This window comes from Sinocyclocheilus rhinocerous, unplaced genomic scaffold (assembly GCF_001515625.1).
Source record: "Sinocyclocheilus rhinocerous isolate Xijiao unplaced genomic scaffold, SAMN03320098_v1.1 scaffold751, whole genome shotgun sequence".
Lineage (NCBI taxonomy): Eukaryota > Metazoa > Chordata > Actinopteri > Cypriniformes > Cyprinidae > Sinocyclocheilus > Sinocyclocheilus rhinocerous.
Window position 1 is genome coordinate 505,297 of NW_015657293.1, and position 17,549 is coordinate 522,845.

The 17,549-nt window shown below is 35.5% G+C and overlaps 1 protein-coding gene across 1 annotated transcript in view; it reads left to right on the forward strand.

The window, feature by feature from the left end:
* LOC107720871 (collagen alpha-1(V) chain-like) overlaps nt 1-17,549 on the forward strand; it is a 109,429-nt gene that overhangs the window by 37,845 nt on the left and 54,035 nt on the right. Inside the window, 3 exon segments of the mRNA XM_016528699.1 lie at nt 3,020-3,233; nt 3,716-3,878; nt 16,103-16,234. Of these exon segments, the coding sequence (XP_016384185.1) occupies nt 3,020-3,233; nt 3,716-3,878; nt 16,103-16,234 (509 nt within the window).

Sequence of the window (17,549 nt, forward strand, 5' to 3'; positions counted from 1 at the left end):
GCGTTCGCTGACTGAATTCCGGACTCTTGCGAATTCTCTCATCAGTTTTTTTTTTTTTGAGTGCTTAAACTCGCAGTAGATCAATGTTAGTGATAATTTCACTTTCTATATATAATTTATTCGCTGTTTGAATAACCGTGGAAAGGAAACGTTATATAATTATCAATTTCTAACGTTTTTATTACATTGTAATCACGTTAAATACAAATTCAGTCCCATTAAACATTTTTTTAGCCTACATGACACCCATGTCTGGTTCTTGCCTAAAAAGACGGGTTTATGATGTTTAATACATTTGGCTGCTTTTAGCCTTACCCTGGAGTTGGTTCACCCTCCGCCTATGCTTATTGCGATTTATTGGATGGGAAGTATACTTCAATGTTCCGTCCATTAACTGAAAACAGGCTAGACTAATCGATTCTTGACTAATCGATATCGTTCCGTAAAAATGAGAATCGATTAATATCGAGATATCGATATTTTTTACCCAGCCCTAGTGATAAAAATTGTTTGGCTTCTCACAGCGGCGAAGTGATCTAGAATATCTGTTTCTGAAAATCACTTTAACAGCAGGGAAAGATCTAGAATATCTCACAAAGAATTAAACCAGTGTAGAATCTCTTAGAAAGACATTTTGTGATACAGAATATATGTTATATTGTATTACTGTTGTATATGGAAGTCCGTTTCCGCCATAAGGTAATAAAAAAAGTAATTGAGACTTAAATTGAGATTTAAATCGATCACAATTTCATGTTTATATATCGCAAATCTACATTTTTTTTCACAGAATTACTATTTCTTATGAAATAGTAACACGAATTCTAGAAAATATCTAGATCCAGAATAGAATGTTCACTGCTTGCTCATTGACTGTTATTTAAATTAAGGTTGTTTTCAGTGGTGGTTTTCTCTGCACAGCTTGTTTTTTAGATAAATGCCTCCCTTTGATTTAAGAAATTTCCATTTCAGTCAGACGTTAAATCTTGAGGTTCATCTGGTGGCTTTGTTTTTTACATTTATACACACAGTGTGTGAAATTAAGCACTTAATGTAAACAAAAGCAGAAATGAACCTCTCTGTTCTTGTTCTTGGACAGCTCAGATTATTAACATTCAGAAATATGTGCAGATCAGACCTCAAATAACCTCATTAGTGTTTTATGAGATGAATGTTTTATGAGGTTTTTAGAGATGTAGACTGTCTGTAATGGTGTGACTCGAGTAGAATCACATCTGAAGACTCAAAAAATATCTCCAGACATAAACAGAGGAGAAAAGGAGGAGTTAGACATGGAGACGGGATTCCAGGAAGGCCGTCTGAGAATTTTTAGTAACATGTTCTTTCTAAATAATTAGAATGTTTATGAAGTCCAGTAATGGACTCTAAACCTGTGCAGTTGATTAAAGCATAAACACACTAAACACTGCAGCAATCATCAGGTGTGTTTACTGCACACATGTATGGATGCTTTGTCTTTTGAATGACTGGAAAACTCACTTCCTGTTCAAGCAGCCTAGATTTTCCCAGAGGTCCTGGCGACGGGCATCTGTTTGGCACATGTTGTGTATGTGTGTGTGTGTGTGTGTGAGAGAGAGAAGTCATGTCTGTTTTTCTCGTTTTAGAAAGAGACTGTTTAATTTCACCCTTTTTTCCTTCTCTTTCTTTGTTTTTTCGAAGTTTGACTGGACTTAAAGTTCAGTCTTAAAGGGACAGTTCACCCAAAAATGTCAGTCTAAAAGCTGCTTTTTTCCAGACAGGAACAAGGAGCTTTCAAGCTTCAAAAATGACAAAAAAAGCACCATAAAGGTCTTGTTTGCTGTCAGGTTTAGATTCAAATATGTTATCAGGTTAAAGGCGGTGACAGAAAGTTTGCATTTTTAAGCAAACAAAAGATTACATTTAGGTCTTAAATACACTACTATTTGGGTCTCTAGGATTTTGAATGTTTTTAAAAGAAGTCTCTTATGCTCACCAAGGCTGTATTTATTTGTATATACAGTACAGTACATTTTTTTATTTTATTTTGTAAATACAGTAAAATCTGTAGTATTGTGAAATATCATTACAATTTAAAATAACAATTTTCTATTTAAATTTATTTGAAAAAATAACTTATTTCTGTGATGCAAAGCTGAATTTTCAGCATCATTACTCCAGGCTTCAGTGTCACATGATCCTTCAGAAATGCTGATTTGCTGCTCATGAGACATTTATTATTATATTATAATTATCTTTTGTAACATTATTAATGTCTTTACTGTCAGTTTTGGTCAATTTGTTGCATTCGTGTTGAATAAAAGTATTAATTTCTTTCACAAAAAAAAAAAAAAAACTTCCTGACTCCAAACTTTCTTCAGAAAAATATAGTGCACAAATCAAATGGACCACTTTTATGATACTTTGATGATGCTTTACTGGCATTTTTGGAGCTCGATAGTCCTCATTCACTTTCATTGTGTGGAAAAGAGTCAACTCTGAGATTCCCAAAAACATCTCGTTATATGTTTCTCACAAGAAAGAAAGTCATAGTTTGGACTGGCATGATGGTGAGTAAACAGTGACAGAATATTCATTTTTCAGTGAACTGTTCCTTTAAGAATGTTGCTCGTATATTTTCCTCTCTGTACTTGTGATTCTCTCTCTGTTTGTTCTCTCCACCTCTCTCTGCTAGATGAATTCGAGTAATAAAATGTCTCTTGGGGAACAGCTGTTCTCCTCATTACTCTCTCCATCTCTCTCGCTCTCTCTGCTCCCTCCCAGTAGACCCAAGACTCTTATCAACACCGTTAGACACGCACACACTGTTACAGAGTTTCCCAAAGATGTGCCAGAGATCCAACCGTTTTCCATTCTGCTCTTATCCATGTCAAACACTTTATCTTTGTTACCTGACAGCATCTGTCCGCTCATAGACGTGATGTAATGCTCTGTCACACACTGTCCTCAATATTTTGCACCAAGTAACCCCCCCCAAAACACTTCGGATTTTCAAAAATAACACTCTCTCCCTCTTTAGCGTCCGTGTTTCCTGAGGACTTCTCCATCTTGGCGACGGTGAGGCCGAAGAAAGGCAGTCAGTCCTTCCTGCTGTCGGTGTATAACGAACAGGGCATCCAGCAGCTCGGTCTGGAAGTGGGACGCTCTCCTGTCTTCCTGTATGAGGATCACCTGGGCAAACCCGGCCCGGAGGACTACCCGCTCTTCAGAGGGGTCAACTTGGCAGACGGAAAGTAAGACACACGCACAAGCTGTGTATTCAATTTGAAATATGTTGTGTGATTTTGTCACAGTATTTCACAGTCAGGAATGATTTTCTTGACACTGGAAACTTAAGGGCCGGTTACGTAACGTCTGGTTAGGATTTAGTGTGTTTGGTTTTAATTACTAGCTTTGATGTGCGACATATATAATCTGTCACAATGGTGTGAAGCCAACACCTGCACAGGTGAGCAGACACAGGTGTGACGCCCTGTGTAACTACATAAACACTGCAGAAACACATCAATAACACATATGCAGATGGGAAACTTCGGATAGATAGATGGATGGATGGATGGATGGATGGATGGATAGATAGATAGATAGATAGATAGATAGATAGATAGATGGATGGATAGACAGATCTATAAATGGATGGATAGACGGATAGACAGATGTATAGATGGATAAATAGATAGACCCTCATTCATGTGTGTGTGTGTGTTTGTGTCAGGTGGCACCGTGTGGCGATCAGTGTTCACAAACAGAGCATCACTCTGGTTTTGGACTGTAAGAAAAAGGTGACACGGACGCTATCCAGAAGCCCTCACCCCATCATCGACACTAAAGGCATCGTGGTCTTCGGGACGCGTATCCTGGATGAGGAGGTGTTTGAGGTAAGAAGCAGCTCCAGAGTCTTTCCTACAGAATATTAGTCAAAAAGTTCTTCACATCTTCTCAGAGCATCTCCTTAGAGGCTTCTTTATTGCTATTTCATGGCTCAGCGGTTTGATGTGAGCCGTTGCTGTCTAAGAGTAAGAATTGAGATACAGTAGAAGATAGATCTAATTTGCACTGGGCTTCTTTGGTCTTGCTGTCAGGGTGTTGTGGGTCTTTAGCAGGGATTTGTGGACATGTGTCTGTGGTCTTCACTGAGTGATGAAATGTTTCAGCATCTCTCTGTGACTGTGTCCAGTGGAGATGTGAGAGAGGAACGTGTGCGTGTTTGTTTAGCAGCTAGTTGTGGTTATGTAGTGCTAATGTAAGATTGTAGGGTTACCCTGTGGCACAAGGGTTTATAGACTGTCACGTGTGCTTGTGTGTGTGTGTAATGGTCAGGTCAACCATAAATGTTTAAAATAAGTATACAGTACATGTGAAGTGTGGTTGTGCTTGTATTTGGTCAGACTGTATTGCTCAGAAAGATATATCATAGTACTCATGTTATTTGTGCACTCAGTGTGTCCCCTAAAGAGACACAGTGATAGTAAAAAATGAGATGGGATAAAAAAAATATATATATTTCAGTATATTTCCTTTGAGTTTGCATTTTCCTGAGAAATTTCATGTTTGCTTGCAAGACTTTTGTGTTTGAATTAATATGAGGTGGTGGGAGGAAAAAGGATATTTGTCTCATCTGCAAATTTTTTTGAAAGAAATGCAACACTTTTGTGAGAGAATCCAAATATTTTGCGAGTAAAAGCAAGTTTCTTGAGTGAACGTAGTACTTTTGCCAGAAAATGCTAATTTTTGCAAGAGAATGCAAAGTTTTTTGGGGGGTAATGCAATACTTTTGCGAGAGAACGCAAATATATTGTGAGAAAACGCAACGTTTCTTGAGAGAAGTACAATACTTTTGCAAGAGAATGCAAATATTTTGTGAGAAAACGCAATGTTTCTTGAGAGAAATACAATACTTTTGCAAGAGAATGCAAATATTTTGTGAGAAAACGCAATGTTTCTTAAGAGAAATGCAATACTTTTGCGAGGGAATGCAAATATTTAGCAAGAAAACGTCTCAGGTTACGTATGTAACCCTGGTTCCTCGAGGGAACGAGACGCTGCGTCGGAAACGCTAGGGGAACGCCTTCTGTGACCACGCTCTGAATAACATGTGAAATCAGTCCAATAGCTGAGCGGGACATCACGGGCGGGTGACGTCATGACCAGGAAGCTATAAAAGCATGTGCGGCGGAGCCCGTTTTCTTTGGGCAGGGAGGAACACACAACCTACAACGTGGCTTGCTCTCGCCCTTGAAATGCTTTGTCTTTGCATGAGCTTAGACATAGCTGGAGCTTATAGACTTTCACAATTGACAGACAACAATAAATATGACTGACACACACAGAGCGCTTCGCTGAATGACAGAAAGCTGACGCTGGCTCCGCCGCACGTGCTTTTGTAGCTTCCTGGTCATGACGTCACCCGCCTGTGACGTCCCGCTCAGCTATTGGACTGATTTCACATGTTATTCAGAGCGTGGTCACAGAAGGCGTTCCCCTAGCGTTTCCGACGCAGCTCGAGTTCCTGAAGAGGAACGTAACGTTTCTTGAGAGAAATGCAATAATTTTGCGAGAGAATGCAAATATTTTGTGAGAAAACGCAATGTTTCTTGAGAGAAATACAATACTTTTGCGAGGGAATGCAAATATATTGTGAGAAAACACAACGTTTCTTGAGAGAAATGCAATACTTTTGCGAGAGAATGCAAATATTTTGTGAGAAAACGCAACGTTTCTTGAGAGAAATGCAATACTTTTGCGAGAGAACGCAAATATATTGTGAGAAAACGCAACGTTTCTTGAGAGAAATACAATACTTTTGCAAGAGAATGCAAATATTTTGTGAGAAAACGTAACGTTTCTTGAGAGAAATGCAATACTTTTGCGAGAGAATGCAAATATTTTGTGAGAAAACGCAACGTTTCTTGAGAGAAATGCAATACTTTTGCGAGAGAACGCAAATATATTGTGAGAAAACGCAACGTTTCTTGAGAGAAATACAATACTTTTGCAAGAGAATGCAAATATTTTGTGAGAAAACGTAACGTTTCTTGAGAGAAATACAATATTTTTGCGAGAGAACGCAAATATATTTTGAGAAAACGCAACGTTTCTTGAGAGAAATACAATACTTTTGCGAGAGAATGAAAATATTTTGCGAGAAATACAGTTTCTTGAGAGAAATGCAATACTTTTGCGAGAAAATGCAAACATTTTGTGCGAAAACGTAAAGTTCCTTGAGAGAAATGCAATACTTTTGCATGAAATTCATTTTTTGTGATGTTAGATTAGTCAAAAGGTAAGACGTTTTTGCACAATATTGGACAAAAATGCTAAATAAATAATGCAGTGCAGTATGCAGGAAGCAATTCTTTTCAGAAACATGCAAATGCATAAAAATTTAATTTGTTGCCGTTTGTTTAATCTCAGTGTGTCTTGATAGAAAAAGCTGAAGGATTGTGGGATTGGAACGGTCGGGGAGTGGATGTGAGTCATTCAGAAGGACTGTAGGTAATGTTAGTGTTCATCCCGAGGGTTTTGACCACAGACGCATGGGGTTCATGGAATGCTGATGTGTCTTTAAGGTTTGGTCTACCTTTCTGTTTGAAGTTAAAGTGTTTGGAGAAAATGGAAAGAGCCGTGTGTTTTTTTCCACAGAGCGAGACACCGAGTCACCACAGAACCTTAACCAAACCCCTGTCGTATACACACAGCAAAATCATATTTCATTTCAGAGTCTGCACGTGTAATTCAATTCCCTTAAATGCTGACACATTTCACTAAGATAAACAGAGAGAGAAATAAGAGGGAATCTCAAAATCAGAGAGGAAATGAACAAAAAGGGTACACTAGATGGTGTGTTATTTGCATTAAGTTGACCTGTTGGGTTTATTTGGATTTAAGTGCTTAAATTTCCCTAGTTGTTTCTTTAAAATGATATAAAATGTTGCATGTTCCAAAACTTTGTGAGCTGCCTATTTAGACAAAATTTTTTGCATCATAGTCACACTTTTTCTAATTATACCTCTCATTTTGGCTGAAATCGACAGCATGTATACTTTATAGATCAGACAATCCCAGAATGCATTGGGATGAGCTCAGTGATTTCATCCAACATGGCAGATGAGAGACATTTTGACTATAAATAATATACTTAATTTGTGGGGCTTTAATGGAAAATACTGATATACTGTTAATAGTTCTGTTTAGTTAAAATGCACTCAATATTTAATATGTGTTTTAATGTTTTTTTTATGCTACCATCATACTAACGCACTGTTTGCTTTATTATTTTTTTAAAAATGTAAAAACTAAATTCTTGCTTTTGTTGCACAGATAATTACAAAGAAACAGCAAGTAACACATTAAATGAAATGTGACGTTTTGAGGTAGAAAGACTGAAATCGTAAAACATACTCTAATAATCTTTGAAAAATATTAATTTTTTGTATAGTGAGGTTCTGCACTGTAGAGTAGGGGTGGGAATCATCAGAGGCCTCATGATACGATATTATCACGATACTTGTGTCAGGATACAATATTATTGCGATTTTAAATATATTGCGATATTCTGCGATATATTGCAATTTATTACCTTTTTCCAACTTCAAATTATGTCCCCAAAGGAAAACTTTGACAACATCTGTTTTAACTAAAAATAAACATTTCTCAGTTTGTTTATCTCACTTCAGTTTTATTGTTGCAGTGCAAAATGGGATTGTCAAGCAGACAAACTGACCAACACTTGCATGAAACCCTGTCATAAATGTCGCATGCACCTGTAAAGAAATTGATTTTATTATTCTACCAAATAGTATAATAAAAGATCGATACTTGGCGTCTGTGTATCGATACAGTATTGCCGCGGAAAATATCGCGATACTATGCTGTATCGATTTTTTTCCCCCACCCCTACTGTAGAGCATTCCAAATGTAGACAGTAGACAGTAAAGCAGATGTTCATCTTCAGTCTCCTGCAGCATCTCACTGTTATCAGTTTTAGGTTTGTATCAGATGGAAAATATCTCTCACACGGAGGGAAAGGTGATGTTTTTGTGGAAAGTTCTGGTCAGAATGAGGAGTTTGAAGCTCATGTCTCATGACATCATTGAGGGGGTTTCCACAGCACACGTACAGGTCAGCAGAAGTGTGTGTGTGTGTGTGTGTGTGTGTCAAATCCTACAGACGTGTGGTTGAAATCAGCATGATTCACACGTCACTCATCGCACTCGTCTGCTCGATCTGTATCATCATTCTGTCTAACCTGACTGAAAGAGAAAATGAGAGAGGAAGAAAGATATTTAAAGAAAGAAATGCTTAATGTTTAGAGTTTCTCTTTTAAAGAAGGACAACAGCAGCTTTAACATCAAGAGAGCTGACATAAAGACATGAAACTGCATTCACTATACATTTAACTTCTATAATGTGCTGCATTTCTGAGTGGAACAAAATATTGTGTAGACAATAAAGTGGGCGGGACTTGATAGTCAGGATTTAACTTGAAATGTGTTAGGCTGTGATAAGTTTCCTTATTATTTTTCCTATATGCACCACTGTAAAAAAGATTTTTTTGCGAATTTTATTCCTTAAGGATGCATTAAATCGATCAAAAGTGACAGTAAAGACATCATGTTGCAAAAGATTTCTATTTAAATAAATGCTGTTATTCTAAAATTTATTTTCCTCAAAGAACCCTGAAAAACATGGCATTTCCACAAAAATATTAAGCAGCACAACATTATTCAACATTGATAATAATAAGAAGTGTTTCTTGAACAGCAAATCAGCATATTAGAATGATTTCTGAAGGATCATGTGACACTGACTGGAGTAATGATGCTGAAAATTCAGCTTTGCATCACAGAAATAAATTACATTTTAAAATAGTTTGAAACAGAAAACAGTTATTTTAAATTGTAATAATATTTCACAATATTACTGATTTTACTGTGTTTTGATCAAATAAATGCTGCCTTGATATTCAGTAAGATACTTCTTTCAAAAATCAACCACAAACATTTGCATCCCCAAATAGTCAAGTAAATTACATATTTATTTTTCTTTAAAATAACTGTATTTGTTTACATATTTTGCAGTTCCATTTGGTGCTGCTTAAATTACAAATTGCACATTTAAATATGCAACATTTGTATGTAAATTGGTTGAATAAACTTTCTCAGGCCGAGAAGGGAGAACATTAAAGCAACATTGCACAGATGTTTTGGTTCAGAAGTTTCCTGGCATTCCAAATTAAACTTTATAATGGTTCCTAGTGAAAACACAGTCTAAATAATCCATCATTCAATGCTGCAGTTAAGGAAGCTGAACATAAAAGACCAAGAAACTTTTGCTGTAGGGCCAGAGATGGCATTATAATCAAATGGAGAAGTGAAAGTGGAGGTGAGTGAGAGAAAAGGAGAAATGGAGTGAATGCTGACGGAGGGTTGGTGGACAAAAGGAACGCAGGGAAAATGCAGTGGTAGACATGCCTGTTGCTTTTGGCAAATATCTTAAAGGTCTCCAGACGCTGCCACTGTGTGTGTGTTCACGTCATTGGATGGTTTGGTTTCTGTGGTTGTTTTTTTTTTTGACTCTTGAGAATGGCCAGACGCTGCCTGGATTTGTGTGTGTGTGTGTGTGTGTGTGTGTGCGAACACCATCACATGTGTGAGCGTCTGCATTGCGGTCTCGAGTTCGCACAGATATTCAGTCGCTCTTGTGGAGCGTTTCATGCTGCTTCGTTAAAATCTTTTGCGATCTCTCCCACAGCATGAGTCCATGTTCTAATGCGGATCACATGCGGCCTGATTCCCGTGTCTTGGGCTGATGAGGTCATAAGCAGCTGCGATGATGTCATTTTTAAACAAACCTAATAAGTACAAGACCTCAAGCTTTGAAACTGTGGTTAGACCGGATAGAGTGTGTTTGTGTGGGTGAATCTAACACAAACTGTCAAGAACATGTCTGGGTCATATTTAACTCCAAAATCAGTAGAAATTCAACAGTTTTTAACATATTTAACGTTGTGTGTATTTTTAATGATAATTTACAGAATTACACAAAAGACTGCCATGAAAATGATGTCACGATGCTAATCCAGAAAATAAATAAATAAATAAAATAATTTAAAATAAGTCCACCATACAGGTTTAATTTTCTTTATGCATCATATGTAAACTAAATTCTAAGTAGTATTAATAAATATAAATTGTAATAATTGATATATATATATATATATGTATATATGTGTGTGTGTGTGTGTGTGTGTATATATACAGTGGGTACGGAAAGTATTGCTATATATATATATAATGCATTATATAATGTATTTATTATTCATTGTATAATACATTTAATAAGAATGATTTATTATTTAACTATATAATAATAATAGAGTATATAAAAAATGATGTATAAATATAATGTATATGTATAAGTATATGTATTTTAATAATATACATTATAATCCTTATAATTTCTGTATTTATAGTATTATATATTTATCATTTTATATTTATACATTTTATAATGACAATATGAATTGTATAGATATATAGTAAGATAAATAATATAATTATATATAAATAAGATAATTATTTAATTAATAATATATACATGTGATTTCAGACTGTAATATGAGTCAGACGTGTTTTCATGAGGTTCATCCAATGCGTGTGTGCAGTACGTGCACGTGTGTGTGTGTGTGTGTGTGTGTGAACATGTCACATGTGTGTCGAAATAAAATATGGCAGGACAGAACGAGGAATCAAGGTGTTTTCAAGTACTGAAGGGAACGTGTTGTACTCTGGGCTCCCTACCAAAAGAAGTCTGGGATCGTTCCTCCATTTTTGTTAATTTGCAGCTGTGCCGTCTATCGCCCCCTTCTGTTGACTGCAGCCATGTGATGCTAATTTTCGAAAACGTTGTGTTGTTTTGAAACATTTGAAACGTGTGTGTGTGTGTACAGTGTTTTGGCTGCGCACGTCACCGCAGGCAGCTGCTGAACCAGTTAGTTCAGACTCCAGAGAGAGATGGGGAGAGCTTTTGGCGAAAAAGACGCTCGTATTTCAAAGTTGCTGACAATGCAATGTCTATTATTCTCTCTCTCCCTCTCTCTGTCCCACTTTAATGTGATAAATTTCTCTCAGACACAGAAATCCCAGAATAGATCCGTCGTCTCTGTACACCTCTGTTTCTGCTTTCCTCTTGCCTGTTCTGCTGCTCTTCTCCTCGCACGCTATGCAAACAGAAATATTGTATGTTCAAATCTGGAGTAATGTGGAAAGTCCAAGGGATCGTTTTACAGACCTGATTTATTCCGGTTTAAAATATTCATATTTGCAGATGACAGAGAAATGAGGATTAGAGAAGACGGCCGGTTCAGTTTGTACTATTGTTAGATTATGAGCAGAGGAGGATGAGTGTGATTAATCATAGCTTCAAGGGATTTATAAAGGACTATATATTGTCTAGAACTGCCAAAAGTTGTATTTTAAGGTTAGGGCTCATCTGAATGTATTTGATTGTGGTGAAATAATAATTGAAAGCTTACTTGTCAACGGATGTCTTGAAATTTGCTTCGGATAAGAGCTTGTGCTAAAATGACCACTCAGTGATTATATTTAGTTTACATTAAGAATAGATTTGTCTGTGTGTGTGTTGGGCCAGTTTGAAAGGTTTGAAGTGTGTGTGGATTTAGCAGACTCTGGATTTTGGATCTGAATCTGGTGTCAAGTCCAAACACATGTTTACACTGGCAAACAATCCAGAGCTACAACCAGCGAGAAACGGCTACAGTAAAGCTTTAGGAAAATGTCACGAGTGACAAAGAGAACAAAAACCAGGAAAGACACTGATGCTACTTACACTGTTTTTTGAAAGAAGACTCTTATGTTCTCCTGTGCTGCATTTACTTGATAAAAAAATCCAGTAAAAACAGGAATATTGAGAAATCTTATTCCAATTTCAAATAGCTGTTTTGTATTTAAATATATTTTAAAATGTAATTTATTCCTGTGATGCAAAGCTGAATTTTCAGCATCATTACTCCAGTCTTCAGTGTCACATGATCCTCAGAAATTATTCTAATATGCTGATTTGTTGCTCAAGAAACATTCGCAATGTTGAAAACAGTTCTGCTGCTTCATATTTTTGTGGAAACCATGATACATTTTTTTTCAGGATTCTTTGATGAATAGAAATTTCAAAAGAACAGCATTTATGTGAAATAGAAACGTTTTTGTTGTTATGTCTTTACTGTCACTTTTGATCAGTTTAATGCATCCTTGCTGAATAAAAGTAATTTCTAAAAAGTAAAAAGATGCCAAACTTTTGAACAGTAGTGCACAAGAACGGCATGCTAATTTAATCTTACATGCATCTCATTTGCATGCAAATGCACATTTACATGCAAAGTACATGCATAATCACTAAAAATGAATGATTTCATGAAAAAATGTGACTCATAATGCAGAGTGAGAATTCAGGCCCATCTGTCTCATTAAAACAATTAGTTATTTTTATTCAATTAAAATGTGATTTTTTGATACACAGAGTGCAAATGTAATGCTCCATGTTGCATTTGTTTATTAAAAAATAATTATGTCTCCTGGATTCCCCATGTTACGTTATATGGCTACTGAAGTTAAATGTCATAAAGATAATTGTCATAAAAGGAAGTTCAAAAGAACAGCATTTATTTGAAATAGAAATTTTTGTAACGTTATAAATGTCTTTACTGTCACTTTTAGTCAATTGAATGCATCCTTGCTGAACATATTTCGCTTAAAGCAAAACTTAAAGCATGTTACCCTGCACCAAAGTTTCCCTGAAAAAAAAAGTACCCATAATTCTCTCTGTTATGCAATGCGTCCTCTGGAGCTCTGTGTTCAGCTGTTTGCTCGACTCCAGAAGCGTTTTGTTTTGCAGTATTCTCTGTGGCTCTTGTGTTTGCTGTGCTGATTCTGTCTGGTCGCTCTCACAGCCAAATCTCCACACAGCCTGGAGAGCCTTCTGCACGTCTCTCTCTCTCTCTCTGTCTTGTTTTCCCATGATGATTTAAATCTCCTTCATTAGATAATGTGTGTGTGCGCTAGTCTCTTCATGTTTGACTCTAAACTCGTGTCAGTTCCAGACATTCATCTTCCTGAGTTCACACTCACTTTGCCCACATTTTCTCCGCCTGCTTGTACAAGTTTCCTCGGATCGCTGTGGGAAAAATGTGTATTAGCGCATGTATAACAAGGAAGAATCACCGATTAGACTGATATATGAATCTGACTGGTATAATAAATCAGTGCGGCGTTTCCTGCACATTTAGAAACGGAATGAAATAATACTATTTTTAAAGTGATGATGCAATGTCAGCTTTTGAATAAATTATGCTTTATTCATTCAGTTGCACACACACACGATGAGTGGAAAAACTTTTAACCCTCAAAATGAACTAAAAATATAATTTCAGTTAAAAATCATTGAATATAACAAAAACAATTGCTGTTAACAACACTCTAATAACAAGAATTAACAATGAACATGGCAGTGCATCATGGGAAAGTGGCTGATGCCGCAATATTTTTTAAAATTATTTGATTAAAATAACATCTATTATAATTAAGCCTCTTTTTTTAATGTGTGTGTATACTGTGTATATTTTAATAGAAATATTTTAAAAATATAGTAGACTTATATAATTAATAATTAATTTAATTTTTTATATTTGGGTCAAAGACGAAAAAGGGTTTAAGCATAAAAACAATAAGTGTAATACTGCTTTAAATTGTTGTTGTTTTTCACCCCAAAAAAATAAAATTCTGTTTAATTTAATTGCAATTTTGTTTTTGTTTTTCTGAGTTAAATTAATAATTATTGTAATAATAATAATAAAGCCTTTTTGTTAATGTTTATCTTCAACTCCATGTTGTCATATAAGCATAGAGAGTGATTCAAACTGATAACTTCTGAGTTTGTGAATCTTTTTGAGTGATTCATAAGAGTAATTTGTTCCTGAATCAAATTACACTACACTACACATAATTGAAAGGATTGCATGCATGTGTGTCTATGTGTGAGTAGCTGATGCCACAATATTTTAGTTTTTCAATAGGATAACATTTATCAAATTAATAATAATAAAGCTTTTTTTTTAGTTAATAAAGCTGTTTATGTTTATCTTCAACTATATGCCATATAAACATCCAATCTGATTCAAACCAGTGATTTGTAAGTAGGGATATGCCGGTATCAAATTTTCATGTTGCGATTAATTGCTAATGCTTTTATTACGGTATACGGTATTATCACGATATTGAAATTAAGTTAAAAAAAAGTGCTGTCATAATACAGTATAACAGGTTTAATAACTTTTTTCTTATAACAAAAATAACTGAACATTTAAATGCAATAAAGCAATACAGAAATATAAGGGTTTACTCTTAGTTAAAATGCATTCAAAATTCTGAATAATTTTTAAATATATAATTATTAACGGTATTTAGAAGTGCCCACGATAACAATATCGTGCATATTCATTACCGTGATATATCGCATTACCGAATACCGGCACAAGTCTATTTGTAAGTTTGTGAGTTTTTTTTTGTTGACAGATTCAAAAGAGTCATTTGTTCATGAATCAGATTATACTGGTCATAACTGAAAGGATTGTGTGTGTTTTTGTGCATGTGGAAATGAGAGAGAAATGCTCACAAATTATAGTAATTATGGACAAGTGGATTATTGTTATGCAGTGAGCACATATTGTAAAGTCAGTAAAACACGAAATTACCTTTTCAGATGGGAAGGGAATGTTTCTGTCTCGTAGTGTGTGTGTGTGTGTGTGTGTGTGTGTGTAAGTGTACAGGTGCTGGTCATTGTGCCCTAATTCAATTGGACAGTTCTGGCATCCGCTCAGGTGCTGACTCAACTCTCCTCCCAGACTATGACCCACTTTCACCGTTTGTGTGTGTGTTTCCTGTCCTATTGCAACAGGTGTTTCATCCCTTTTCCATACTGTATTCATTATTTTTCCAAAAACCATGGTTATTGAATGAAAGGTTACAGCTGTTTCTCTCCTGTTTCTATGCGTGTTTTGAATTTTGGATGAATTTGACGTAATGCTGTTTTGACTTCCTGATTCATATGAAGACTCATCCTATTTGTGTGATTATTGTAGATGTTTCTTCATGCATTAGTATACAATTCAATGGTAGGTTTGGCAAACCAAGAACAGTGCTTATTCTGTTTTTCTGTTAACAGTTCTTGGACATCTGCATTTTTCCAAACACTTACGAATCAGTCTGAGCAGTTACTGAAGTAATCTGACTCACTTACTCAACCGCTGTATAAAACGAGAATGACTAATTAATGAACCTCATTCCTGCTGACTCTGTGCTGCATTAAAACATTATTATTTCAAATCATCATTTGGCAATATAATGAGAACAGAAAATGTTATGAATAATATTTACATAATTAATTATATTTAAATTTATATTTGAATGAATTATAATCAATTAACATTATTTTATAAATATATAATTAATATAATTATAGTTATATGTGTAGAAAGTTAGTACATTTAAAAATATAATGACCTTATCATTAACATTAATGAATTGTAGTAAATTGTAATAAAAATGTATTTTATATTATTCATTATATATAATTATAATAATATGTAATTTTGTTATTACTAAAATTATTGTACATTATTATGCACATTATACATTATTATACATAAATGTTTGGAGTTAAAATTATTTTTATCTAGCTCTTTTTTGATACCTTAGCTCTAGCTGGCTCTTTTAAACATTAGCTTATGTAGAGTCAAAGTAAATCACACTACTTAGTAAATGTGAGCCTTGTAAGCTGTATAAGATATAACTGTTTATTAAAGGTGCATTGAATGGACTGTACTTCCTTCCCTCACAGCCTCATTTTCATTTGCATCAAATTAAATATGGCATCCACTCCCTGCCTTATAGGGAGTAGAAATTTTGCTCTCTCTGCTGGTCTTATTTGTCTCTTACATGGCCTGTATCAAGTACAAAGATGTGTCAATCCTCCATATTTGTTTTGTGCTATTTTCAGAAGTTCTAACAGTTGATTTCTTTGTTTCCAGGGTGACATCCAGCAGCTGATGATTTTATCGGACCATCGCGCTGCGTTTGACTACTGTGAGCACTACAGCCCCGACTGTGAGGTTCCTGCGCCCGAACAGCCCCAGAACCAAGACCCAAACACTGATGAATATGTAAGTTCATCTACTGTACTTCCTCCAAGATTAATTTCCTTTAGAGCTGGAAAAGCATTGAGGACATCCCAGAACCCTCCAAACAAAACAAAACCAAAACAGACAGCATAGATTCACCTCTATTGAACTCAAGAACATCTTATCGAGTGTTGGGGCACCCCAAAGCTCGTTTAAATCTTAAATCAAAAATAAAATCATCACATCAGCCAAGCACTTAACAATGATCCCTAGCCTTGGCAGTTTTAGTAACAGATACGTTTTAATGGTGAACCGTTATTCATTTTAAATGGTAAATGATATACTGCAAGTGCTGCTCACTTTTTCTTCCGTGAATGTAGAATCTGGTTTTGGTGTTACAGTTGGCATATCTGACAGCACAAAGAGCACACTGTTTGACTATTTATACATTTATTCAGCTTTCATTCAGTATTTGGAATGAGAAACAAATTAAAATGGAGTAATAATACCTGCCCACACTTGTGTGTGTGTGTTTCAGGCGTATTAATTCTTTATGGCTCTTTCCATCTCATTGGAAAAGACCCAGCTGCAGGCAGTCTGTTTAGAATTTATTTTTCCAACGAACGTATGACCTCATCAGTCAGAGAAACGAAAGAGAGAGTGATAGAGGGAGGAGATGAGAACTCTGAAGCAGGTCTCAGCCTGTAGAGCGTTTGGGATCAGTATTGCTGACATACTGTATTAATAATGTAAAAAATGTCAAGAAAAGACATTATTCTGTCACTAAATTAAAAGCTAAAGTAATATTCAAGTCTTTCTGTTAAAGTACGAGAAGCAAAAAAATCACATATCACATTTATGTGACAAATTAAACTTTCAGATTTTGCCAGTTGTGCTTTTCTAGTGGATTCTATGTTAAATCACGCAGATATATTTTACTATATTTCATTCAATTTAATTAGGACTGGATTATTTCAAATGTGTATTCAATACAATACAAATGTGTATTCAATGGACTGCATTTGAAAATAAAGTATTTCCAAATCTAATCTTGCATTTATATTTAAAATGTAAATAAATAAATAAATAAATAAATAAATAAAAAACACATTATTTTTAGAGATGCACCGATCGATCGGCCAGGGATCGGTGAATGGCCGATCAGTCTCACTTCTTTCCGATTCCGAGCCGATCCGTTTTGTTACCAGCGGCACAGGCAATAACGTCAGCCGCGCATTCTCGCGCTCATCTCTACGACGACCCCTTCTCTCACACCCACGTCTCATTCGCTCCGGTTAAATGCTTGTATTGCGCATTATTTTAGTCATTCCCGCAGGTTTCGCGCTTACACCAAAAG